This window comes from Dendrobium catenatum, unplaced genomic scaffold (genome assembly GCF_001605985.2).
Source record: "Dendrobium catenatum unplaced genomic scaffold, ASM160598v2 fragScaff_scaffold_231, whole genome shotgun sequence".
Taxonomy (NCBI): domain Eukaryota; kingdom Viridiplantae; phylum Streptophyta; class Magnoliopsida; order Asparagales; family Orchidaceae; genus Dendrobium; species Dendrobium catenatum.
In genome coordinates this window covers 1,746,271-1,773,208 of record NW_021318693.1, presented here as the reverse complement: position 1 = coordinate 1,773,208, position 26,938 = coordinate 1,746,271, and the positions used below count along the sequence as shown (strand labels likewise).

General features: G+C 37.0%; 1 protein-coding gene across 3 annotated transcripts in view; it reads left to right on the top strand.

Moving 5' to 3' along the window:
* Positions 1 to 26,938, top strand: part of LOC110104194 (protein PHOTOPERIOD-INDEPENDENT EARLY FLOWERING 1) — a 64,197-nt gene that overhangs the window by 18,584 nt on the left and 18,675 nt on the right. For all 3 annotated transcript variants that reach the window (XM_020833188.2, XM_020833187.2, XM_028693104.1), the window contains 4 exons: positions 3,750 to 3,788; positions 5,661 to 5,729; positions 15,593 to 15,655; positions 15,727 to 18,835. In XM_020833188.2, the coding sequence (XP_020688847.1) occupies positions 3,750 to 3,788; positions 5,661 to 5,729; positions 15,593 to 15,655; positions 15,727 to 18,835 (3,280 nt within the window). The remainder of the gene's footprint in view (positions 1 to 3,749; positions 3,789 to 5,660; positions 5,730 to 15,592; positions 15,656 to 15,726; positions 18,836 to 26,938) is intronic.

Genomic DNA, 26,938 nt, shown 5'->3' with positions numbered 1-26,938 from the left:
GTCGCGTGATCTCCGCCTCCTGCGGAGATCGGGCGGGCCGACAGCTCAAACGGAGTGTTTTAGGAAGGATTTTTGGGGGGTTTTAGAGAGAAATTTGAATGTAGGGACTGTTTAGGGAATTCCTTTTGATTTGTATGCATTAAATAGTTGATTTTTGCTAGGGTTTGGGCATTTTAAATTTGGCTGAAATTTGAGATCTCTTAGATTTAGGTTTCTTTGGGCTCTAGCGGCGTCTAGAGATTTGGGAGAGATCGATCCTCCTCTTGAATTGAGGATCAATTGTATCTTTGCTGTTTTCTTCTTCTACTAGTAAAATACAAGTTTTTCCTACGAATTTCTATCAGTTTTCTATAGTTTTTCTGCTGTTTTTACTGTTTTCCTGCTCCGGACAGCAGTATTTCGTAGAGTTTTGCTGTAAAGGTGAATAGGAAATACTTGATTTCAAGTGTTTCCTATCACATTTCTAATATTTTTAACCAAGTCTTTTTAGGTCTATCTCTACCTTTTTTAACATAAGACAAATTCAATACAACTACTTTCCTAATCGGGTCATCGGAAGGCCTCCGTTTTATGTGACCAAACCATCTAAGGCGACTCTCTTTAATCTTCTTATCTTCCACATGAGGTACTCCAACTTTTTCACGTATATGCTTATTTCGTATCTTGTCTCTAAGAGTAAAGCTACTCATCCACTTGAGCATTCTCATCTCTGCAACACTTAACCTAATATTATGCTTTTCTTTTAATGGCTAACATTCTACACCATAAAGTATTGCAAGTCTCACCACCATATTATAGAATTTTTCCTTAAGTTTGAGGGGGACTTCTCTATCACACAACAAGCCTGATGCATTCCTCCATTTCAACCATTCAACTTGAATTCTACTAATAATATTCCTATTTATTTCACTATGACTTTGAACAATAGACCCAAGATATCTAAAATGAGTACTCTGATTAGTGACTTGATCACCCAAAGTCACAATCCCCCCACTAGATTTATTACTACTAAAATTACATTCAATATATTCAGTTTTAGATCTACTCAAATGAAAACCTTTAGACTCTAAGGTTGACATCCATAATTCAAGTTTTCCTGCAACTTTCTCTCTAATCTTATCATCAAGAAGAATATCATCAGCAAAAACACACACCAGGATATAACCTCTTACAAATGTCTAGTGAGAACATCCATGACTAAAGCAAAAAGATATGGGCTTAAAGTTGATCCTTCATGTAATCCAACAGAAATAGGAAAATATTCAAACCACATTGCGTTTGAACATAAGTAACAACTCATGCATACATATTATTAATTACTTGAATATAAAAATTATTAACCACTTTCTTTTTCTAGAATTCTCCATAGCACTTCTCTTAGAACTTTATCATATGCTTTCTCTAAATCAATAAATATCATTTGAAGATCGTCCTTATTCTCTCTATACTTCTCCATCAAATCTCTTAATAAATGAATAGCTTCTATATTAGACCTACCTGGCATGAATCCAACACATTGTAACCTATGCTCCATAACTCTCTCCCATAATTTTAAAGTATGACACATTAACTTAATTCACACAATATTGTGCTTCACCTTTATTTTTAAATAGAGAAATCAACACACTCATTCTTCACTCATCTAACATCTTTTTTGTCTTCAAAATAATATTAAAAAGTTTAGTAAGCCAAGAAATTCTTTTATCTTTGAAGTATTTCCACACATTTATTGGAATATCATAAAGTCCAACAGCTTTTCCACACTTCATTTACTTTAAAGCATATCTAACATCAATTTTACTCATACGCCGATAAAAATAAAGATCTTTATTTTTATTTAGGATGCTAAGATCACTAAAGTCAATCATATTCTCACAATCTTCATTGAAAAGTTTAGTAAAATATTTCATCCATCTTTGTTAAATATCCTCTTCTAATAAAAGCACTTTTTGATCTTCATCTTTAATGCACTTCACTTAAATTAAGTCTTTACTTCTATCTTTTTGTTGGGCTAACTTAAACATATATCTTTAGTCCTCCTTAGTATTTAATTTATTCTATAAATCATTAAAAGCTAAACTGTTTGCATTGCAAATTGCTTTCTTAGACTCCTTGTTGGCTTCTCTGTATCTTTTTCAATTATTAGAGTTTTTTCATTTAAACCAATTTTTATAACAAATCTTCTTATTTTTTTAAATCTTTTCTTGCACATTTTGATTACACCACAAATTATTTATATTGTTAGGAGTTTTTCACTTTGATACTCCAAGCACATTTTTTGCAACATTCTTAATTTTACTAGTTACTTTTTCCCACATAATATTAGTCTTCTCATGCACAGACAAAATTTTAAGATATTGAATATCTCTCAAAAGTTTTTTCATTGATATTCTTTAAATATCTCCATCAAATCCTTGAGCAACATTTTACTTAATTTTTTATATGTTGTCCTTTCATTTTAAAATTTAAAACTAATAAGCAATATTAGATATATAAACTTTCACTCGGAATAACTTTACAATTTTTGCAATCTGAAAGATATATTTTTTATAAGAAAATAATTAATTTAAGTTTTATTATATCCATTCTTATAAGTGATGAGATGCTCATCTCTTTTTTTAAATAATGTATTAACAATTACAAAATCATAAGCTATAGAAAAATCTAATATAGTCTTACCACCTTAGTTTGTTTCTCTAAATCCATAGCCACTATGAATGCTTTTAAAATCATTTACCTATCTATCAATATATTTATTTAAATCTCCTCTAATAAAAACTTTTTTAAAGAGGTATCTTTTGTATTAATTCTTTTAAGTTATTCCAAAATTTTAATTTTTAACTTATATCCAAACTTATTTGGGGAGCATAAGCACTTATAATATTAATAATCTTAGCATCAACAACAATCTTTAAAATTGTAATTCTATCTCCAATTCTATTAATTTTTACAATATTATCCTTCAAACTCTTATATATAATCACACATACACTATTTATTGTACAACTACTGGAATATCATAGTTTAAATCCTAAACAATGAATCTCCTAAGCCTTCTCTACAACCCATTCAGTTTCCTGAATGTATAGAATATTTATTTTCCTCTGAATCATAATATTTATTAATTTATATTAATTTGACTGTAAGGGGACCTACATTTCAAATTTCTATCTTAATTTTAGTTTCATGTGCTTGCTTCTTTTCCCACCCCTAATGTGGAACCCTTGCATATGTAACGCTGAACTCAGGCGCCGGTGCAGCGGCTCTTGTACACTTCTCACTGAATTGAGCATGTCACTTCCAGGGACTGCCCTAGCATTAACGAAATGTATTAAATGATGCATGCCATGATTATTCGATAAATTTTATATTGGCTATCGACTACCTAACACAATCATTCACTTTTCTCATCCAGGACTTGGAACTTGACAACAATAGTGTTTTTTTTTTTTGGCAGATCCATGCTTCAACTAAATTGCATCATTTTCATAAAAGTTTATTTGCTTTACATGTCTATTCCATCCATGCTTCATCGCTGGCTTGACGGACTACTCTCATTAGAGATGTCTATTTTCCCTTGGATTTTATTTCATTTGCTCAGTTTTTTAAGTGACCTGTCTTTAACTTTAGATGCTTTTTAAAGTTTTTATGATACTTTTATTTTCTTAGTTTGCTAGTGACGTCATTTTTGTTGCTTTTGCTTATTGAATATTGATGACCTATATAGTCTTGTTTCTTTCTTCATTTAGGATGATGAAGATTTTCTTATTCTTGGTGATGAAGTGCAGGTATGAGTAAATCTAGTATGATTTTTGTTCCTTTATTAAGATAACTTGCTTTTTCTTGTGATTGTTACGAACATTGTATGAATATTCTTGTATAGGAAAATTTGGTTTGGGGAATTTGTATTTTAATATTATTTTTGCTTTCATTGTGGAGGACAGTCTATCATTATCATTCCTAATATTCCTGTTTCCTCCATACAATGCTTTTCCATTTGTGGGCGTTGTTTTTTTTTTCTTCCTGAAGGATCATGCATGAAACCATTAACCTTGAGTTTCTAGAGTCTCCTAGTCTAGGTAATTGACACTTGCTTTCTGTCTGCTGCCCTGGAATGGTTTTGTGGGAATTTTCCTTTGAGCTGAAATTGATGTGAAACCACATGCGAAGGAGCTTGTTAAGAAATTTAAGAACGATGGACAATGTAATCTCAATCGATAACTTATTGAAATAACAAGTAAATTCATTAAAGAACCTTAGTCTTTGACTTGCTTAGGCGAAGGAGTACAAGTAGATTAACCAAAACTCAAAGGTAACCAAAGATAGTAGCAATACCGAAAGCTATTAATCAACAATCCGCGATTTAATAATGAGAGTTTTCACCTTGGGGATTGATCACTCAACTACACTAGGCTTAGTGGAAGAAGGTCTTTAGCAAATCCGACGATGCCACGAGGACGGTAGCAACCACAACGGCCTTGATCCACGGGAAGGTTATCGGTGGCGAGGACAATGGACATGAACGACGGTCGATGCTCCAATTGTAGTTTGGATGTTGGCGGTCGATGACGCTTGCAAAGGTAGGAACCACTCGTTCCAAGTAATCTCCAACGGTGGCGTCGTCTTCAAATCCAACGTCAAAGAATAGTGACCGTAGGATATTCAAGCTTCCGTCGGCGTTGAACACAAGACCCCACTCAAACTCCTGATCCGCCATGCATGCTTGATGTTGGAGAATCCTCAAAGGAGAAGAGATTTAAATGAGGGTGAGAGGGAATCCTTGCGTTGGAAGAAGGGAAGATGAGGGAGGAGAGGCCGGCGGGATTTCCAAGGAGGAAGAGAAGGTTTCGGCCCAGGTGGGAGAGGGGGAAAATCTAGGTTAGATGAGGATGGCAAGAGATTTACTCAAATCTGAAATTAAATTCAGATTTTAGTAAATTAGGAGGGAGTTATTTGAAATTATTTTCAAATTTCAAATATAATTAAGGGAGATTGATGAGCCATTAATGGAGCCCATCAAAGAAGGGGGCCGGCGGTTTCCATAGAGGAGGGAGAGGAGTTTCGTGATGGAAAATGAGGGGAAAACACAAAAGAAGATAGAACCACCTTAACCACGAGCCGCGGACTCTTCCAACGACTGGTGGGCCTTGCGAATGCTCCCCTTGAGCTCTCTCCCTTCTCAAGCTCTCATGCAAGAAGAAATAGAAACAAACACAAATTTTTCATTTCAATAGTCATTAGTCTATTACAAAGCATGAGACCCCTATAAATAGGTCTTCAAACATAAGGAAAAATAAAAGTACTCAAATGCCTTTGGGCTACAATAAGACAACACTCCCCATAGGGGTAAACTAGGAAATAAAAATGCCAACTAAATAAAACATAAAATACATCAAAAATTAAAGGCTCTGAATCGTAGCCATCGATCGGCACCGTCTCCGGCGATACACATGCTTGAATCTCTAATCGATGTCCACCTCAGAAATTCTGAGACATGATTTTTCACCAACACATCTTATTTTGAATCTGTTTTCCCCATGTTGTTCCCATGCCAATTGTGTGTCCAGAACCTGTAGTTGCATTTTAAAACCTTTGAACTCTGCTTTTGAACATTTTAGCCACAACGACAGACTGATATAAGCTCACATACCTTTTTTTAGGATGATGAAGGAACCTTGTCTGAAGAGGAAGAATTGGCAATAAGAGAGGGAATTGACCCTTTGGATGAGGTTTGAAGGGTTATGTTGTTGCATTTTCAATATGCTTATTCATATCATCTATTTTGATTATTCAAGCTATTGAAGTTTGAGTACTTTTTACTCTGTTCATACATTATATCAAGTATGGAATTGTTTAGTTGAAATGCATTGCAAGCTCTATTTTTTTTTTTATTATTATTTCTCACCGTGTTTAGGTGATATAATCATCCAGGATTCATTTTTATTTGTTAGATGTCATATGAGCGTGTTGGCATGAGGACAATGTTTATTAAATTATTAGAATATCTCTGTTCAGTTAACAGTATTTTTCTCAATTGTAAGATAACGAAGCTCAATGCATAAATAAGTTGATGCTACAGTTACTTTTGCTAGTCTCTGTTTGCATCGAGCTTTTAGTTTTTCAACTTTTTCTTCTTCTATTCCCACTAAAGCAATATCCCTTAATATGATGGTGTCCCTTACAGTTTCCGTTTTCCTAACACCTAAACTTTTTTTCCTTATTTTGGCACTCATTTCTAGACACATCTTGCTAACAAACCTATAGTGTTAATCTTCGTCATTGCCTCTTCTTTCACCGTCCTTGTCCCAACTATTTTGGTTGCCTTTGTAGATCATTGCGTGTTATTCATTCTTATTGATAGGTGCATTAGTTTTTACTTCTGGTTTAGTTAATCCTTACTTACGGTTTCCAACTTTATCATCTTTGACTTGCCTCTCTTCCTTGTTCATCTTTATCCGGGCATTAGCACTTCTTAATAAATTTTCGAATTTTCTATTGTTATATAAAGATTTATTTGTTTGGAAAATTAGTAATTAGAAAATATCCTGTCTTTATTATATAATATATTCACACAATTGAGAATATCCTCACGTAAATTTTTTCTATTCCATTATTTGTATTTATTATCTATACATTGCACCAATTCTATGGTGAAATCAATCGAGACTGTGAGCGTGGTAAATGTCACCATGACTCTTTTATTCTAGTGTCAACATCATCTTGTGGTAAAGCTCCCAGTAACTTAGTACCTTTCAATGTTTGGGATCATGTCCAACTTAACCCATTTAGATTTATTACCATCTCTTTTATTGATAACGAAGGTAGAGTTATTTGCATATGCTTGTTAAACTGTTTAGCTGATGTGTTTCTTGTATTCAAATAACTTTATTTAGTAATAAAAGTTCAATTTTCCACTTCTATTAGTGTTTTTCATTCTGATAATGCCTTGGAAGATATGCAGCCACTTTTCATTCCTTTTATGCGAAAATGATATTATATATCAACATCTCAGCCTTCTACTTTCCAATCAAATGGTGCGATTGAATGTACATCAATATTTCTAGTTAGATTCTTTTTTAGAGTTTGCTACTTAATCAACTGTGTATCTCCCATTAGACTAAATTGGGCCACTCCCATTTCATTTTTATCCACAAAATTTGTTTTTCTCTATATGCCTTGTGTTTTGGATTCTGTTTGTTTCATCCACTCTCTTCATCCGAGAGATGATAAATTCTCTTTTCATCCACTTTCTTGGCTTGCTAAACTTCTTAATAGTGTTTTGAAAACTAAACAGATGCCAGATGAGTGGAGAATGAGGGTGTTAATTCCTATTTTTAAGAATAAAGGTGATGCACAAAATTGTGCGAATTATAAAGGAATTAAGTTAATGTGTTATACATTAAAACTATGGGAGCTGAGTTATGGAGCATAGGTTGCGGTGTGATACTAATGTTTCTCAAAATCAATTTGGATTCATGCCGGGAAGGTCGACTATGGAAGCCATACATTTATTAAGAGGTTTGATGGAGAAATATAGAGAAAATAAGGAGGATCTACATATGATATTTATTGATTTAAAAAAGCATATGATAAATTTCCAAGAGAAGTGCTTTGGAGAGTTATTGAAAAGAAAGGAGTTAATAATGCTTATATTCAAATCATTAAAGATAATGCATGAGCTATTACTTATGTTCAAACACAAGTTGGTTTGATCAAGTATTTCCCTTTTTCGGTTGGGTTACATAAAGGATCAACCTTAAGCCCATATCTTTTTGCTTTAGTCATGGATGTTCTCACTATACATTTGCAAGAGGATGTACCTTGGTATATGCTTTTTGCTGATGATATTCTTCTTGTTGATAAGACTAGAGAGGGAGTTGAAGGTAAACTTGAATTATGGAGGTCAACTTTAGAGTTTAAAGGTTTTCGCTTGAGTAGATCTAAAACGGAATATATGGAGTGTCATTTTTGTAGTAATAGACCTAGTGAGGGGATTCTGACTTTTGGCGATGAAGTCATTAGTAAGAGTACACGTTTTAGATATCTTGGATCTATTGTTCAGAGTGATGGTGATATAGATGGGGATATTATCAGCAGAATTCAAGTTGGATGGTTGAAGTGGAGGAATGCATCGGGCTTGTTATGTGATAGAAAAGTATCCCTCAAACTTAAGGGAAAATTCTATAAGATGGTAGTGAGGCCTGCAATGCTTTATGGTGCCGAATGTTGGCCATTAAAAGAGAAGCATAATACTAAGTTAAGTGTGGCAGAGATGAGAATGCTCAGGTGGATGAGTGGCTTTACCCTTAGAGATAGGATACGAAATGAGCATATACGTGAAAAGGTTGGAGTAGCTCCAGTAGAAAATAAGATTAGAGAGATTCGCTTTAGATGGTTTGGTCACATGAAATGACGGCCTTCTGATGACCCGGTTAGGAGAGTAGAGGTATTAGATTTGACTTATGTTAAGAAAGGTAGGGGTAGACCTAAAAAGACTTGGTTAGAAAATATTAGGAATGACCTTTCTTTATTAGATTTAAACGAGAATTTGACTTTTAATAGGACACAATGAAGAAAAAGGATTCATGTAGCCGACCCCACGTAGTGGGATAAAGGCTTGATGTTGTTGTTGTTGTTGTATAATCGTTTCTATATATATATATATATATATAATTTAATATCTGGTTGGGCTTGGATCTGAGTTGGCTTGCATATTGAATCTAGCCAAAAATCCGTAAGTGTATTGATTGCTATTTTTGCCTCAATAATTATGTGATTTGGACCATTTAAAGTAGGATTTACCTGTTCTTTCAGCCTTTCCTGATAATCAGATATACGAATAGTATGCAGATGAATTGAGTTAAACATCACCTCTAGGTCCTTGTGATTAATCACTTGATTTGCAGATAGAACCATAATTATGCATAAAGTTTAGTTCAAACTGAGCCTACAAATGGTACTGCAATAGAAAACTGATGCAGGTCATATATGAAAACACGATTTTAATAAGGAATTTGCACGCTTATTGAGTAAGAGCTAGTTAATTAAAGCTTTATGATGATTCAACAATGAAATAAAACCAAGGAGCTAGGAGGGGTTGGCGGCACGAATTGGGGAAATTTTTATGGAAACCTTTAATGCTTCATTGAGTTAGGGAATTAAATTTGGGAAGAGATATTTCATCCCAAATTAATTTAAAACTCAAAGAGGAAGGGATTTGGAAACTTTCCTAAATTAGGATTGGTATTTTTGGTAACTTTTCAAATTCAAATAAATTTGAATTTACTCATGAATAGAATTATCTAAAATATAAAGACTATTTTAGGAAAGGTTTAATGACGAGTTGGTGATGGAGGGAAAAAACCAAGAGGAGGGAAAACTTGAAAACTTTCCTAATATAGATTTTATAATTTAGGAAAAAAATTGAATTTCAAATTTGAGGAAATTTGAATTCAAAGACCAACTAAATTATGACAATCCAAAATTAGGAAGTATTCAAAGTAGGCAATGGGGATGGCAGAGGGCTAGGCCGGCGGTTTGAATGGGGGCGGTTAAGGGACCGACGGCAAGGTGGAGATGTAGGCGGTGTTTTGGTGGGTGGAAGGAAACGACGAGGGGGAAGTAAGATCGTGAAGAAAGGTGGGTGATAGGGTTAAGGGAAATCAAAGATAGGAAACTACAAACCCGGCCGTCTCCAAGGTTGGTGGGTGATGCGCCAATCTCTCTCTCCAAGGGATCTCTCTCCGATCTCTCAAGCTCTCTCAATAACTCGAAGCAAGAAGACAAAATTCTCAAATAATCATTCATTGATTCTCAAAGAGAATAAGGGGGCTTTAAATAGCCCATACAATGAGAAAATAAAAAGTATTACAATGCCCTTAGGGCTTACACATACTTAATCCCTTAAGGGAAAAAAAAAGGAAAAGCATAATAAACTTCATAAAATAAAAAAAAATAATACATCAATCATAAATATGAAAATCATAAGTAGCGTGATGTAATCGTGGTCGTTGAACGGCGACCACGCCTCTAGTAGATTTTTCCATGTCTTGATGTCCTCATCATTCTTCCGGGTGGGAAAGAGCTCGACTCCGTCGAGTGCGCATCCCGAGTGCTCTCGTAGAACTCTAGTGCGCTTGGGTCAATCTGCTGAAGCTCCTCGCACTCTAACTAGGTGTCCTTGGTTTCAGGCTTGCCTCTCCACCTAATCAAATACCTTCTTCGACTATTCTCTTTTGCAGAAATAATATCATCACTTAAAATCATGCCAATCTTCTCCGCTATAGGTATTTTAGAAACATTTGAGAGTGGAGGTAAGCTTGGGTTCTCACAAGGTGGGGTCACACAAGGCTCAAATTGAAGTGGATTTGGCGGGTTACACTCCAGATCCTCATAAGCAACCAGATCTTTTATGTTAAAGGAGGTATTAATGTCGAATTCTGTAGGCAGATCCACCCTGTAAGCATTGTTGTTGGTTCTCTTGATTATTTTGAATGGCCCCACACTTTTGGCATGTAACTTCTTAACAGTTCCTTGTGGGAATCGTTTCGGACGAATCCGCACCATCACTGAGTCACCAACCTCTAAGGTTTTAAATATTTGTTTAAAATCAACAAGAAGCTTATAATTAATGTTGCTCTGCTCCATTTTTGCGTGTAATTTCCTTATGTAAATCATGCATATGCAATGCAAATGAGAATGCAAGAGACTCGGTGTGCATGATGATTGACATGGATTGTGGACTCACACAAAGTTTTAAACGGAGGGAAATTTTGGATGAAAACAGACACACACACATACTGACTCACAAACACACATATATATGCATAAACATGGATCGGTCACAAAATGAGAGGACATAAGATTTTCATGTTTAAGGGAACGGGTGTATGAGGAACAATGAAGACATCCTTAGCAAAAAGGGTATTCCCATAAGGAGTTTCAGCTAGGGTCATGGATAGTCTCTTAGGAGCAACTGGGTAATCTAGCAAAATTATCCAACTAGGAAAGAGATGGTCCTTAACAGGGAAGAACAAGAATATGGAGGACATAACGGAGGAATCATGAACATGATCAGACGATGGGTCCTGACTCACAACCATAATGGGATAGCCCAAGGAGTCACCAGCATGTATGAGACTCAAAAGATAGGGTAGAGTGTCCAGAACAGATAGAGAGGTGACATGAAAGTAAAGGCTAATACTCTCTCTAACAGTAAAGTCAGTACAAGGAATAGTGAGATAAGCCCAATCAAGATAGACACACTCTTTCAAATGTAAATCTAAAGGGGCAACTCCTAAAATAGATTCCAATAAAACAAGAGGATGTTCATCTCCCAAATTAGGCTCAGAATAATTCAGATTCAGATTACTTTCTTCCGAATTCAATTTCAATATGCTCAAGGTCAGATCAGTTTCTTTTGGGATCAAATTAATATCATCTGGGCAGACCTTATCCAACGGGAGATCCTTGATGAGACTAGGATTAGGATGGGCTAAGATATCAATGCTCAAAGGTTCTAAATCTTCTACACCAGGGTCTAATTCAATCAATTCAGTTTCATCATCAAAGAAATCCTCGTCATCAATGATATCATTAGTATCCACGAAATGGATGCACTCAATTTTAGGTTCAAGGGACATGTTCTGACTAGGATGGCTAGGAGTCGGCCCAAGTGGGGAGTCATATGGGACCGATCCAACAGAAGACCCTATAGAGGGTCGACCATCAAGGTTAGGTGGAGACCTACAGGGTGGGGCAGCAACCCTGATGTCACTAAGGTATGGGTGGTCTTGACCACAATGATGTCTACGGTTTGTCCCAACAAAAGAGGCAGGATGGTTTTCTAAATGAAGATCACTGGGTGTTGGGGTAAGGTGAGTGGAAGGTGGGAGAGGGAGATATTTTAACTCAAGTTCTTGTCTCATGCTTTTCCAATCAGAAATAGAGTTTTCACCACGAAACTCTCTATGATCTTCTACCCTCATCCAAAATTGACAAGCACGACCGTTTAGGTGAGCCTTAGCAATGTTCACCCGGTGGGACTCAGGAATTCATGTGTTTCAAAATAGTTTTCTAACTGTCTAACCCATTCCTTAAAGTAGTAAGGATCCGAGGAATCATCAAAGGCGGATAGACGGTTATGTGACTATAAGTGAGGTTGTTGCGGCTTAGGCTTAGGACTAGGACGATAAGCTGAGTGAGTAATTTTTCGATTAACATGATTGAATGAATGGGGCACATACCTAGAGGTGTTTGAGTTATAGAGCCCACTAGGTTAACTAGGTCATCTAACTTCTTTTGAAGTCCTCTCGGGTTCATTGGAAATGCTAAATGAAACCTAATGAAGATTAAGTGCAAGGGACAACATTTAGACACTAAGAAATTAGCCTAACATTCACTAGATGTGTGCATGAATGATGTGGACAGCAAGCATAACAGTAAATTAAACTAGGTTAAATGATGATATGCATGTAACAATACATAAGAATGATTAGGTAAGCTCCTAGGATGACTTCTAGCACATGTAACGCATGCTAGCCATGCTCTAATACCAGATGATGCAGGACATATATGAAAAAACGATTTTAATAAGGAATTTGCACGCTTTTGAGTAAGAGCTAATTAATTAAAGTTTTATGATGATTCAACAATGAAATAAAACCAAGGAGCTAGGAGGGGTCGGCGGTACCAAGGGGAATTGGGGAAATTTTTATGGAAACCTTTAATGCTTCCTTGAGTTAGGGAATTAAATTTGGGAAGAGGTATTTCATCCCAAATTAATTTAAAACTCAAAGAGGAAGGGATTTGGAAACTTTCCTAAAATAGGATTGGTATTTTAGGTAATTTTTCAAATTCTAATAAATTTGAATTTACTCATGAATAGAGTTATCTAAAATATAAAGACTATTAATGAGGACATCGTCAGAGATTGCGACACATGTACCATCAGGAGATGCCGGAGATCGACGGCCACGATCATGATCTTTATTTTCATCATTTTATGTAGTAGTTTATTTGATTTTTATGTTTTTCCGTTTTTGCCCTTATGGGTATTTGGTCGTTATTGTAGCCCGAGGGGCATTTTAGTCTTTTTGCTTTCTTGTCATTTTGGAGGCCTATTTATAGGGCCATTTTCTCATGTAATAGTTTTTAGTTTTGATGAAATGAAAATTTACTACTATGTGTTCTCTTTGTGAGTTAAAGAAGATCTCTTGGTTAGTTCTTCACCTCCTCGATCTCTTAGTGAGTTCGCCGGAGAAGTCTAGATCTCTTTGTGAGTTCTAGTTCGTGCTAACTAATCTTGTGGAAATTCAACGAGAAGACATTTGAGGTTAGTAAATCCGTATTCGTCGTCGCCGTGGAATTTCCATCTTCTTTCTCCCCTTTGCCTTGCCGCCGCCCCTCCCAGCTCTTTAAAGTCGCCGGCCACCCTACCTCCCCTTTCCGCGGCCAGATCTGCCACCGCCGGCCAACCAGCCACCGGCCAGCCGCCAGCCTCCCTCCGGCCAACCCCTCACCGGCCAGCCCAGCAGCCATCTCCCGCCGCCCCTTGTTTCCTTTAATTCCTTGAGTTTGAATTTCAAATTGTGTTTACACTCTTTCCTAATTGGTTCCCTATCTTTATGGGAGCTCATTAATGAAATTAACTCCTAATTTGAAATTCAAATTAGATTTCCCTCTCATTTTGAATAATGGGAAGTTACTTAAGCCACAATTAAATCTGAAATTAAAATTCAGATTTAATTGAATTTCTTACTTAAACTTGGGCCCCACATTCATAACTCCCAAACCTTCCTCTCTCCTCCTCATATGGCCGGCCACTCTTAGTGGGCTTCTCTCTCCTCCAAATGACATAATAACACCACAAATTCAGCCCAAATTTCTTCCTCTTTATCCGCCCCATTAAACCATTTGAATTAATTTGAATTCATCAAATTAATTCCCTCACCCCCTTGCTAAAAACTGAAATTATTGCTGATAATTTCAGTTGTCTTTTGGAGTCGTTCTCTACTTGCTATCACAATCACTCAAAACAAAGTTCTCCTTCCCTATACCCGCCGCCTACCTTCTCTCCTCATATCTCCGTGATATTTGGACTCCCTGGCAAGATGCATGGCGGCGAATACGGAAGCATACACATAACTCGTTCGCCATTCTTCGATGTCGGGTTTGTATTCGACAACAACGTCGAAGACTATTTGAACCGCATCTTCCTGACACTCGGGGATGTGGTAGACGAGCAATTTGAAGACGGCGACTGGATCATCCGCGGACATCCACCGGCTTCTCCAATTCCGACTTCCTTCCCGGCGATAAGTCCTCTCAAGATCACTTGCCTATTAGTGGCATCGCTAAGTTGACCTACGGTTCTCTTCCGCTAGCCACCACTTTCAAAACGAGTGAAGGACCTCAAGGTGAATGATCTAGATTTTAAACGTGTGGCTTTAATAGTAGCTATTTGCATTATCTAGTTTATTTTGGTTATCTTTTGCTAGACTCATGCAATTCTTAAATGTAATCACTGCCGTTAACATAATTTATCACGAATTTTCTTGAATCCAACTTGAGTAAGCTAGATTTTATCGTTAACATCGCAAAGCTAAACTCTCATTAATCTCTAACGTGCAAATCATGTTTCACCGCATATCATTTCACATCAACTATTTTAGGAAAGGTTTAATGGCGAGTTGGTGATGGAGGGAAAAAACCAAGAGGAGGGAAAACTTGAAAACTTTCCTAAAATAGATTTTATAATTTAGGAAAGAATTTGAATTCCAAATTTGGAGAAATTTGAATTCAAAGACCAACTAAATTATGGTAATTCAAAATTAGGAAGTATCCAAAGTAGGCAATGGGGATGGGAGAGGGCTAGGCTGGCGGTTTGAATGGGGACGGGTAAGGGACTGGCGGCAAGGTGGAGATGTAGGCGGTGTTTTGGTGGGTGGAAGGAAACGACGAGGGAGAAGTAAGATCGTGAAGAAATGTGGGTGATAGGGTTAAGGGAAATCAAAGAAAGGAAACCACGAACCCGGACGTCTTTAAGGTTGGTGGGTGATGCGCCAATCTCTCTCTCCAAGGGTTCTCTCTCCGATCTCTCAAGCGCTCTCAAGAACTCCAAGAAAGAAGACAAATTTCTCAAATAATCATTAATTCATTCATTGATTCTCAAAGAAGAAGAGGGGGGCTTTAAATAGCCCATACAATGAGAAAATAAAAAGTACTACAATGCCCCTAGGGCTTACACATACTTAAGCCCTTAAGTAAGGGCAAAAAAAAAAAGAAAAAAGGAAAGGCATAATAAACTTCATAAAATAAAAAAAATAATACATCAATCATAAATATGAAAATCGTAAGTAGCGTGATGTAATCGTGATCGTTGAACGGAGACCACGCCTCTAGTAGATTTTTCCATGTCTTGATGTCCTCATCAAAAGCTTATTTGCAGAAAAAAATAATCCTTAAATACAAATACTTGATATTATACATAATTTTTCCCAATTCCATATGTTTACATGAAATAACATAAGAATGCGGCATCCAGGTGAGACCGTTAAAATGCTGTTTCTCACTTATTTCTCTGCTGTAACAGATAAAGCAACTTCAACAAGAAAGTGAGCTGCCTTTAGAAGAGCTACTTGGAAGGTATGGACAGGTAAGTTTCTTTCAGATCTGGTGCACATGAACCGCTCTCTTTTTTGGTAACTGACTTGTTTCAACCAGTAGGAGTTGGAGAATGATGATGATTTTGGCTCTGTGGAATCTGAATGTTCTTCCTCTGCTTCGGATGGCCCATTTGAGAATGAGGCATATTGCGTTATTCAATCAGGTGTTCCAAGCCTTTCCAGAGTTGATCATGCCTCAGAACGGGCAAATTCTCCTCAAACAGTCCAAGATTCCAATGCAGCAGACATTGAAGATGACATGAAGCTTGAACATGATAAAATCATGGATAAACGGGACAGTGAAAACATGATCGCCGATGCAGCAGCTGCAGCGAGATCTGCTCAACCCACAGGCAATACATTCTCGACCACCAATGTGCGAACTAAGTTTCCTTTCCTCCTCAAACACCCTCTACGGGAATATCAACATATTGGCTTGGATTGGTTGGTCACTTTGTATGACAAGAGACTTAATGGAATTCTTGCAGATGAAATGGGTTTGGGAAAGACAATCATGACAATTGCCCTTTTAGCACATTTAGCATGTGAGAAGGGAATCTGGGGACCACATCTTATTGTAGTACCAACTAGTGTAATGCTTAATTGGGAAACTGAGTTTCTTAGGTGGTGTCCTGCTTTCAAAATACTGACATACTTTGGAAGTGCAAAAGAGCGGAAACATAAGAGGCAAGGTTGGTTGAAACCAAATTCCTTTCATGTGTGCATCACTACTTACAGACTTATCATCCAAGACTCAAAAGTATTTAAACGAAAGAAGTGGAAATACCTCATCCTTGATGAAGCTCATCTAATAAAGAACTGGAAATCTCAAAGATGGCAAACTCTATTGAACTTCAACTCAAAACGGCGAATTCTGTTAACTGGCACACCTCTACAAAATGACCTTATGGAACTTTGGTCCTTGATGCATTTCTTAATGCCTCATATATTTCAATCTCATCAAGAATTTAAAGATTGGTTCAGTAATCCAATCTCTGGGATGGTGGAGGGTCAGGAAAAGGTTAACAGGGAAGTAGTAGATCGATTACACAATGTTCTTCGTCCTTTCATACTTCGGCGCTTGAAAAGAGATGTGGAGAAGCAACTCCCCAAGAAGCATGAGCATGTCATCTACTGTAGACTTTCAAGACGACAAAGGAACTTGTATGAAGACTTTATTGCAAGCTCGGAAACCCAAGCAACTCTTGCTAGTGCAAATTTTTTTGGCATGATTAGCGTGATAATGCAACTTAGGAAGGTCTGCAATCATCCTGATCTATTTGAGGGCCGTCCAATCATAAGTTCATATGATATGGCTGGTATTGACATTCAATTAAGTTCAGCTGTTTCTTCAATATTTTCTTCTGGGCCATTTTCTGAGGTTAATCTCGAAGGTTTAAATCTCATATTTTCTCATCATGAATTTGACATGTTTTCTTGGGAGACTGAGGAAGTATTGTCAATTTGTTCATCTAAATTAATTGAGGACAATATGCTAAAGTTTATAGGGATACCATTTACTGATCAGTATGACCGCAAAAGAGTCCTAGGAACTAATATTTTTGAAGAAATTCAGAAAGCGCTTTTTGAAGAAAGACTGAAGCAGTTAAAAGAAAAGGCAGCTTCTATTGCATGGTGGAATAATTTGCAATGTCAGAAGAAACCTATCTACGGAGCTAATCTTAGGGAACTTGTTACTATTAAGCACCCTGTTGCAGATATTCACAAGCAAAAGAATAGTCCTTCCTGTTATATGAAATTTTCATCCTATCTTGGAGAACTAGTCCTTTCAGCTCATGAACGATTCCAAAAGATGATAGGCACAGTTGAAAGCTTTATGTTTGCAATTCCAGCTGCACGTGCACCTCCTCCTGTTTGCTGGTCCAGTAAAGGTGGATCTTGTGTGTTTCGGACACAAGCTTATGTTGATAGATGTACAGAGTTTCTATCACCTCTCCTCTCACCTTATAGACCTGCCATTGTGCGCAGACAAGTGTATTTTCCTGATAGACGGCTGATACAGTTTGATTGTGGAAAGCTGCAGGAACTTTCTGTCCTTTTAAGGCGTTTAAAGTCAGAAGGGCATAGAGCTTTGATATTTACGCAGATGACTAAGATGCTTGATATATTGGAGGCTTTCATCAATTTGTATGGTTATACATATATGAGATTGGATGGTTCTACACCACCGGAACAGAGGCAAACTCTGATGCAGCGTTTTAACACAAACCCAAAATTTTTCCTATTCATTCTATCGACCCGGAGCGGTGGAGTTGGGATTAATCTAGTGGGGGCGGATACTGTTATCTTTTATGATAGTGATTGGAATCCAGCAATGGATCAGCAAGCACAAGATAGATGCCACAGGATAGGACAAACACGGGAAGTGCACATATATCGACTTATTAGTGAGAGTACAATTGAAGAAAACATTTTGAAGAAAGCAAATCAGAAGCGTAGGCTTGATGATTTGGTCATACAGAGTGGAAGTTACAACACAGAGTTCTTCAAAAAGCTTGACCCTATGGAACTATTTTCTGATCATAAATCACTTAGTGTTGGGAACTTTTGTAAGGAGAATAATCCTGCTGAATCCTCCAATCATGGAATGGGGGCAGACATTTCAAATGCAGATGTCGAGGCAGCTATTATGCATGCAGAAGATGAGGCAGATTATATAGCTCTGAAAAGAGTAGAGCAGGAAGAAGCAGTAGAGAATCAAGAATTTTCTGAAGATGCTATAGGGAGAATCGATGATGATGAGAATGAGGAAGAAACAAAGGCTGATGAAAAAGGTCCTGATGAAAAAGGTAAATTTAGCTCTAGAAATATGGGGAGCAAGGATAGCGGAGCTGACAATCTGAATGAAGAAAATGCTCTCACTTTAATTGGGGGATCTGAAGATATTGACATGTTGGCTGATGTAAAACAGATGGCAGCTGCTGCAGCAGCTGCTGGGCAAGCTAGTTCAACATTTGAAAACCAGCTTCAGCCCATTGATAGATATGCTATGCGCTTTTTAGACTTGTGGGATCCAATAATTGATAAATCTTCCGTGGAATATCATGAAAGTGTCGAAGAAGAGGATTGGGAGTTGGATAGAATTGAAAAGTTCAAGGAAGATATGGAAGCTGAGATTGATGATGATCAGGAGCCTCTTTTTTATGAAAGTGAGTTCATCTTCTTGGTTTTTTTTTTCATTTGGTGACTAGCTGATGATGGAGGGTTAAATGAATTTTTCAACTTCCTTGTTGAGTTGGACAAGGAGGGAGATTGATGTGAAACAATGAAGATGAAATAAGAATTACTCATACGAAATTAATAAAATGTGAACTTTGCTCGGCTAAACATAAACGGATGCGTATTCAAGTTAGATCTTAAGAAATTCCATGAGAATACTAAGCACTGGCAATCAATTACAATTGAGATTAATAGGTCACTTGCAAAATAACCACACCAAATAAACGAGTAAAGCAAATGGCAAGTTAACAAAATCCACAGTTTAATAATTAGATCATTCACCTTGGGATCCCTCACCCAAACTCTTGAAGGTGATGAGCTTAGCGGAAGAATATTGCAAGAAAACTTAGAGATGCCACTAGAAGACACGCGATGCCGAGGGTACTAGTCGTCGGGGAAGGAATCGGCGTTGGAGGAACGGGCAGTCATCCAGTGATCTTCCACTCTTCAAGAGATTTTTGTTCGTCGATGACTTTCGCTAAGTGGGGGAGGATACGATCCATGTATTCCTTGACGGTGCCTTCGGCTCCAAATCCGGGATCAAAGAATGGTGATCGAATGACGTCAATCTCCCCTTGAGAATTGAGAATGAGCCCATGATCAACTTCCGGATCCGCCATACATGCTTGCCGTGAAAAATGTGTATGTATAACATGTCATCTATGGGTAGATGCAGAAATACTTAAGTAAATGCAGTATCCTGAAGTCAATTCCAGTCTGTGAAGGAAGGCATCTACCTAAATACATGCAGCAGTGACGGATGCACTGAAAAGACCAAGGACCACAACCAAATGCATAGAGAATACGACAAGCTTCTACGACCCAAGGCAGGAGATTAGTTAGTGCACTATGACCCGCCTACAAAAATCAACAAATAGTGCACGACAGTCTACCTGTACGAAGCAGCGAACAATTCTATCCAGAAGCTGCTACGCCACCGGATCTGCAACATTCGTACAAGCAGACAGAAGGCGTCTACAATTATTTCAAAGTACCCCTGCACGTGCACTATAAATTGTATACACATAGGTACACTAAAGGGGGTAAAAATAATTATAAAACCCGCATGGGCCCCGGCGAGCGTGTTATTGGTACACACGTGACGTCTAGGGATGCTGCGCGGGTTGACAAGTGAATTCAGGTTCGAAACCAATCCTTCTATACGGGTCAATAGAAGTCGACAGGGTTCGAACCATTAAGCAAATATAAAGTTGTGGAGACCGGTATATTTGCTTTAAAACATTCATATTAGGCCATCAAGGCCTACAACAATATGAATTCACTAATAAAGGCACGAAGCCTACAAAACCCGATCCTCAGTCAATAGCTCGGCTGAGTTGATAAGGTTCAAGCTACAAATAGAAATGACCCAGATATGAATCAATAGGATATGATTGATAGGGCACAAAGCCCTCTGTCAGCTAAGGTGGATTTAAATTTGTCCCCTTAGACAAACATTCAACCCCGATCTACAAGGTTCCCTTGGACGAAGCAACCCATGGCTGCCGACAAGGATCCTTCTGTCAGGTTGGGTCGACTACCTCCTCTGACTAAGTAGACCAGGGACCACGATGGCCCGGGATGACGGAACCATGGGATCTTGATCGGGCCCATCATCCATTCCTCCACCATCCGCTTTAAGTGCTAGATGGTGAAAATTTCTATTTTAAATATTAAATCTTTCCAAATATCAAACTCTCCAAATTCCCAAATCCAAATCCAGTTCTCAAATACCCAAATCAAAACCCAACTTCCAAATCCAATTTCTACCAGTATCCTAAACCATATGCTGCTACTATATGCCAGATAGCACGTATACTCTACGTATCTGATTGACGACTAGCCTTCATCGAAAGTTCTCTCTTGTGATCGAGAGGGGTAATTAACTATAGGGGCTTGCGCCTATAGGAAACCAGAACTCAGATCATAAAGTCCTCGCAAAATGAGGGCGAAATCTCTGGGTAGTGTCGTATCTACAAACCCATCTGCCTTCCAAAATTTACCTCGGAACTTAGTTCGTTAAAACTCCCTCGTCGAATAAGAAAAGCGAGTGGAGGCCGAGGCCGAATTTTCGGAGCCCACAAAATGAGAGAGTAAAAGTGGGGGAGGAGAGGGAGAGGAGGTGGCGGGTGGAGAAGGAGGCCAGCGGCTTGGGTAGAGAGGAGGGGGTTGGGCCGGCGTGAGGAAGAGAGGGGGAATGACTAGGCTTGAGCTAAAAAGCGTTGGGATTAAATAACTTGAAATTAATTTCAGGTTAAGTGGAATTGGAGGGAATCACTTTGAAATTAAATTCATATTTCAAATAGAGCTTGGGCTTTGATGGGCAATTATTAGAGAGGGAATTAGGGGATCAATTAATTGTGATTGGGAGTTGATGAGGAGGGATAAAAGGCAAGGGAGGGGCCGACCACATGAAGGAGGAGCAAGGTGTCTAGATTCGTTGTATGTAGGCCATGAGGATTAAATGCTAATTGAAATCAAATCTTAAATTAATTTTAGATTTGAGTAATTAGAGGGAGGTCTTCTAAATTGAAATTAATTAGGGAGAGAATTATTTGAATTCAAATATTGAATTAAATTCAACTAAATACACTTTCCTAATTGGTAGGATTAATTTAGGAAAGTAGTGAGGGATGAATTTAAATTTTGAAATTCAAAATTCAAGGAGCATGGGAGGAGGGATTGGCGGGTGGGCAAGGGGGTTGGTGGCTGAGGTTGGGTACTGCCAGCTGCTTATGGGCGGCTGGCGATTGGGAGGGCCAAGGAGGGGGTCGGCGGCGTGGGGATTAAGGGAGGTGGAGGGTGAGCCGGCGGTATGGGGGATTTGGGAAGGGCTCGAGTATGAGGAAAGATTAGAAGGAAGGGTGGTGGTAGATAAAACAAAAGACTAACCGAGAGCTCGGAATCCACCGGCGGTTGTCGGGTATTGCATATCCCACTCCTAGGATTCTCTCCACTCAAGAGCTCACAATTTGAGAAAAAGAAAATATAAAATTTTTACTCAATAATCATCATCCATTACAATACAAGAGGCCTCCTATAAATAGGCCCAAATGAAAGAAACATAAAAGGCGAAAGTGCCCTCGGGTTACAACATAGACTCAACTCCCCATAGGGGTAAAATGGGAAAACTCAAAAGCAACATAAAACATAAAACAAAAAATACATAAAAAATATAGGCTTTGAATCGTAGCCGTTGCTCCACGACTATGTCGACGATACACATGTCGAAATCTCTGACTGATGTCCTCATCAGAGATACCTTGATAGGAAGAACACCACAAATATCCAAATAGTTGTTAGAAGTGAAGGTGACTACACTAGAACTATGGTGGTAGTCATCTGCAATAGTGAGGGCCAATGTTTTAGAATAGCTTGTTCCGTCTGAGTCATAACATGGCTTATAACAAAACATAGAAAAGAGAATATAGACCAAAAAAACTTCTCATCTAGGCAACATAAGCTTATACCTGAAAAGTGATTTGTAATCACAAGCAAGGCGCACTTCTCATGCTATTGGCATAGCAAGTTGCAAATAGTCGAACTAGCACATGCCATGGACATGATTAATGCACTATAGCACATAACACATTACACTCAATGCATGCCATTTAGTTTTCTTTATCTTATGGTTTAAATAAAACTTGTTATATTTAACTTTATTATTGTACCATTTGTTATTATTATTTTTTATTTACTTAGGGTTTTGCTTAAAACCCTTTTCCTTCGTCTAGAAAAACTAATCCTCTCTTGAGTCAATCTATCATAAAAGTCATTGTACCAAAGGAAAATAGGAGCCCCCTTACATAATTGCAACATGACAGAATCCCATATGATCTTTGTAGCTTAACCTTTTCTCTTGAGTACTAATATCTTCTGCTTGTCAAGAATGGTCCTATTCTGTGCTGATCATAGGAGCTTTTCTATATTTTCAATCTTATTTGCTTGTCAAATGTTACCCTCCCAAATCTCAGCCTTTAATGTTTTGAATTTTCTTTTTGACCCTTATTTTCTTTGTATGTACGTCAAAATCAACATTGCATGTAATTATGTTTATTCTTTCTCTTTTACCTATTGTGATGTTTTTTAGCTTTTTCTTCCTTTAGTTGCCTTGAATTGTTGTTTATCTTACATTTAACATTTAGTTTTGTTTGCTGTAACTTGGCTCAACTAAATTTTATTAAGTTAATACATTGTTGCTTTGTGTTTATTTGATTATTATTTCACCTTGTTAAACTTGTAGCAATATAGTGCAGGAGCCTAACCTTCAGTGCTTGGCATTTTCACCTATTATTATGCATTGTTATACCAATGGTATTTTTATTCATAAATTTAATTATTTTCACATTCATAATATTTATTTTCAATCCAGCTGTCTTTCTAAACATTCATCTATATTTAAGCAATCTCATATTTTATCTATTTGGTATTGATAGTGGTTTTTTCATTAAGATGCTGTTGGCTTCATTTTTTGAGGCATACTCGACACTCAGATTTCATACACCTTGTTTGTTATTTTTAGATTTATTTTGGAGATGTCAGTTACACTTGTACATTTGGTTTTTCTTTTATGATACGCACATGCAATTGGTAACTTTTCGTGCTTGTAGTCACTAGACCAATGTTCTAGCATTGATTTGGTCATATCTCCCTGGTTAACTCTTCCTTTGGCACATATTCTAGAGGTATTGGCCAGTCTCTCTTGGCTCAATCTGCTTTTAGCTTTGGACACTCTTATCAACTCAATTAGATCTATCCCTGTATATTGGACTGTTTGCCTTGATATATCCTGAACTATCAGTGATTTGATCACTATATACATTCTCTACTTAGTTGATCTAGGATATCTTAATCTATCTATTGGATTTGACTTAGTGTCATATTCTCCTTATTAGGCTCTTGATGTCCTACCACTCATCTTAGAAGCAACTTAAGTCATCTTGGTTTGCACGCACTAGGATCACTCTTGTTATTCTACTACATCCTCTGGAAGTTATAGTTGGCCAAGAGAGCCCTAGGTTTAATTTCAGTGCTCTCTATCTTGGTACGAGATCTATAGTTTGTGCTAGCATTGGCATATCGTGCATCAACCTTAACTATCATTTTAAATTTCATGAGTTCATCACCCTAGTCAGTAGTCATCATGAGGATATTCTATATCTGTGTCAATTATCACAATTATATCAAATTATAATTTTCCCTTATAAAATTGACACATATTTACCATTTTGTACAAGACCACTCATTTCTTGTTTAAATTGCAGGTGTCTTTGTAAAGCTGGCAAAGTTCTCTACAACTTATATGACCATTTTATAGTCTATAAGTTGAGAATAATTGAAAAAAAGGGAAGATCTTCATGTTAATTTTTTTTTATCTCTTGCTTAAAACTTTTGTCACCAACGTGCTACTCTCCTATGAAACAAAAGAGGTTGAAACAAACCTGCTCAAGGCTTTAACCTCTTCTATCAGTTGTAGATAAGGTTAAACTATCCTCCACTCCAAGTCATTTATAACTTCTAAAGGCATATTGTAGAGAAATTAGAGTTAGGATAGAACAAAGGTGCACTCATAAAAACTTTTGAAGTTATAGATATCATTTAAATATAAAGCTTCATATCTACTTTAAATAAAAGTAAATTTGTAACTTGGTGGCAAGTGGTATCGTTGCTGGTGATGACGAGTCTTTGATTAGCAAATAGTTACCCTAACCTTCCTTTATGTAAACCTGTGCTCCAACTGCCTTCCATACAATTGACGAGAGAAAACCACCCAAACTTACTATTAGAAACAGGTGGAAGATAGGGTCCTTTGAGTGTTGTCGCTAGCACCACCACTGACGCCAACAAGCCTCACACATGGCGATTGCGTCACCTTTAGACCAAGCTCTATTGCCCACCATCCTATATGTGACCTCCAGCAGCACGATGAGTGATGCCATGTTTTTTTAGGTTTCAAACTATGAAGGGGAAAAATGAAAAAATAGTGGTCGTAGTACCTTCTAATCGCAAAATCTAATGGCCCACACTTCACTGCATAATTTATTGTCCTTCCTTTGCTATACTAATATCCTTTACAATACTGCACAGATTCCGTTATCTCAACAGAGCGCCACCTGCATAGGTTCTAATCCAGTCATTGATGACTGGTTAAATCTACTTTAGGGATTTAAATTAATTGCTAGAACTTCAAAATTTTATTATGATTGTATAAAAATCATAATTGCTAAAATAACTTTAGGAAATTTTAAAAAATTAATATCTATTTTCTAAAAATATGAAAAAATTATAGGTTTATGAAATCAATTATCTTATATAATTCTAAATAAAATTACAACAACAACATCAAGCCTTTATCCCACTACGTGGGGTCGGCATAATTCTAAATAAAATTCTTGGTCTAAATTTTTGGTATTTAAAAATTATTAAAAAATTTCCTAATAATTATACACAATATTCGATTAATTAAACCTATTTTGATTAAATTTTGATAATTATTATGTCCAAATTAAATTAGTTTTATCAAATATTTAATATTTGAACTTCTTTTAATATTAAAAATATAATGAGATGATTTAATTTATGTAATAAATTATCATAATTAATTCGCCACATGCACGCATGTACTAAAAAAATTATTAGCTAATTATTTAATTTGAAGAATACATGCACTTTTGTTTGATTTTAATATTAAATGAATAAAAAATGGGTCTTATTAAGGTTAAATAATTATACACAGCATTCAATTAATATGTATGATTGAAAGATCTTAAAAATAGAAAAGGTTAGTTGGCTTCTAGCAGTTGGCAATTGTGTTGAGATGATAATCGTCTTTGTGTAGATAAATGAGATTGCCAACTTAGAAATTGAAAATAGTGTACTAAGTGCATGGGTGACAATGAGACCGTGAGGAGGAAATCAATGATTCAAGTTTCAATGGAATTTTTGAAGTGAAGCTGATGATAATTACAAAATGTAGAAGTTTGAGAAAAGGGGGAGATTGGGAAATAAGGTTTGGAGATAATGGGATGCAACAAGAGGAAGAAAAAACATGGTTTATGGGATTTCATGGGAGAGATGGAAAATAGTCAGTGAGAGTGGGTGAAACATTAGCCACAAATGGCTGTAGAAGTTTTGGCATACTACTTTCACGGAATTACAATGTTCGGATCCAAAATTGTTTTCTAGATTTGTAAATCATGGGATAAGTTGTGATTGGAGTACCAGATATGCTATTGAGCATTAAAGCAAGCAAAAAGTGGATTGTGTTATGTTAGAGAGAGTCGCGGTGGAAGTAAGAGAAAATAGTAGACACCAAAGACAATTCATTTAAATTTTGGGTTAATCGACTTGGAGCTTTCATGAGAATTTGATGGAGAGTGCCTACACTAGGCTGTCTGTTGGCTATCATGGGCTTGAGGCTTGGATATCAAGAATAAGGTAAGGTGGTAAAGATTGGGTTGGATTAGGTAACTTTTTTGGGGAGAGTATTTGATGCAAGCAAAAATTTAGCTCTGATACATTAGTTCAAGCATTTATGAGCTAGAACCAAATAGTTCCCGAGAATTTAGCTCAAAACCAAAGTAGCCAAGACCCAAACCGAGAGGCAACAAGCAGCCCAAAGACTAAAAGTACCCAAGATGTTTTGACCCCTCCCCCTTGCCTACATCAATTCTCTGCCGGTTGAAATTGTTCATCTCCTGATGAAGCTTGAGTTTGTTTTGAATCTTGACCTGAGGCTTCCGAAGGCTGATTGCATGGACTATGATTCATGACTCAAAAATAATACTCACATGACACCAAAACCTAGGATATACTAACTTGTTCTGATACCAAATTGATGCAGGCAAAAATTAGGACAGCCCCCTAATTTTTGCAAGCAATAGAAAACTCTTCCTAGATAAATAGAAAATACACGAAATACCCCAAAGTAGATGAAATACAACAATTAAACCAAAAACAACTTCACTTTTAAACAACTCACTTTTATAATATAAAATGACACTTAAAACTTTGACGCTTACAAACACAAACAT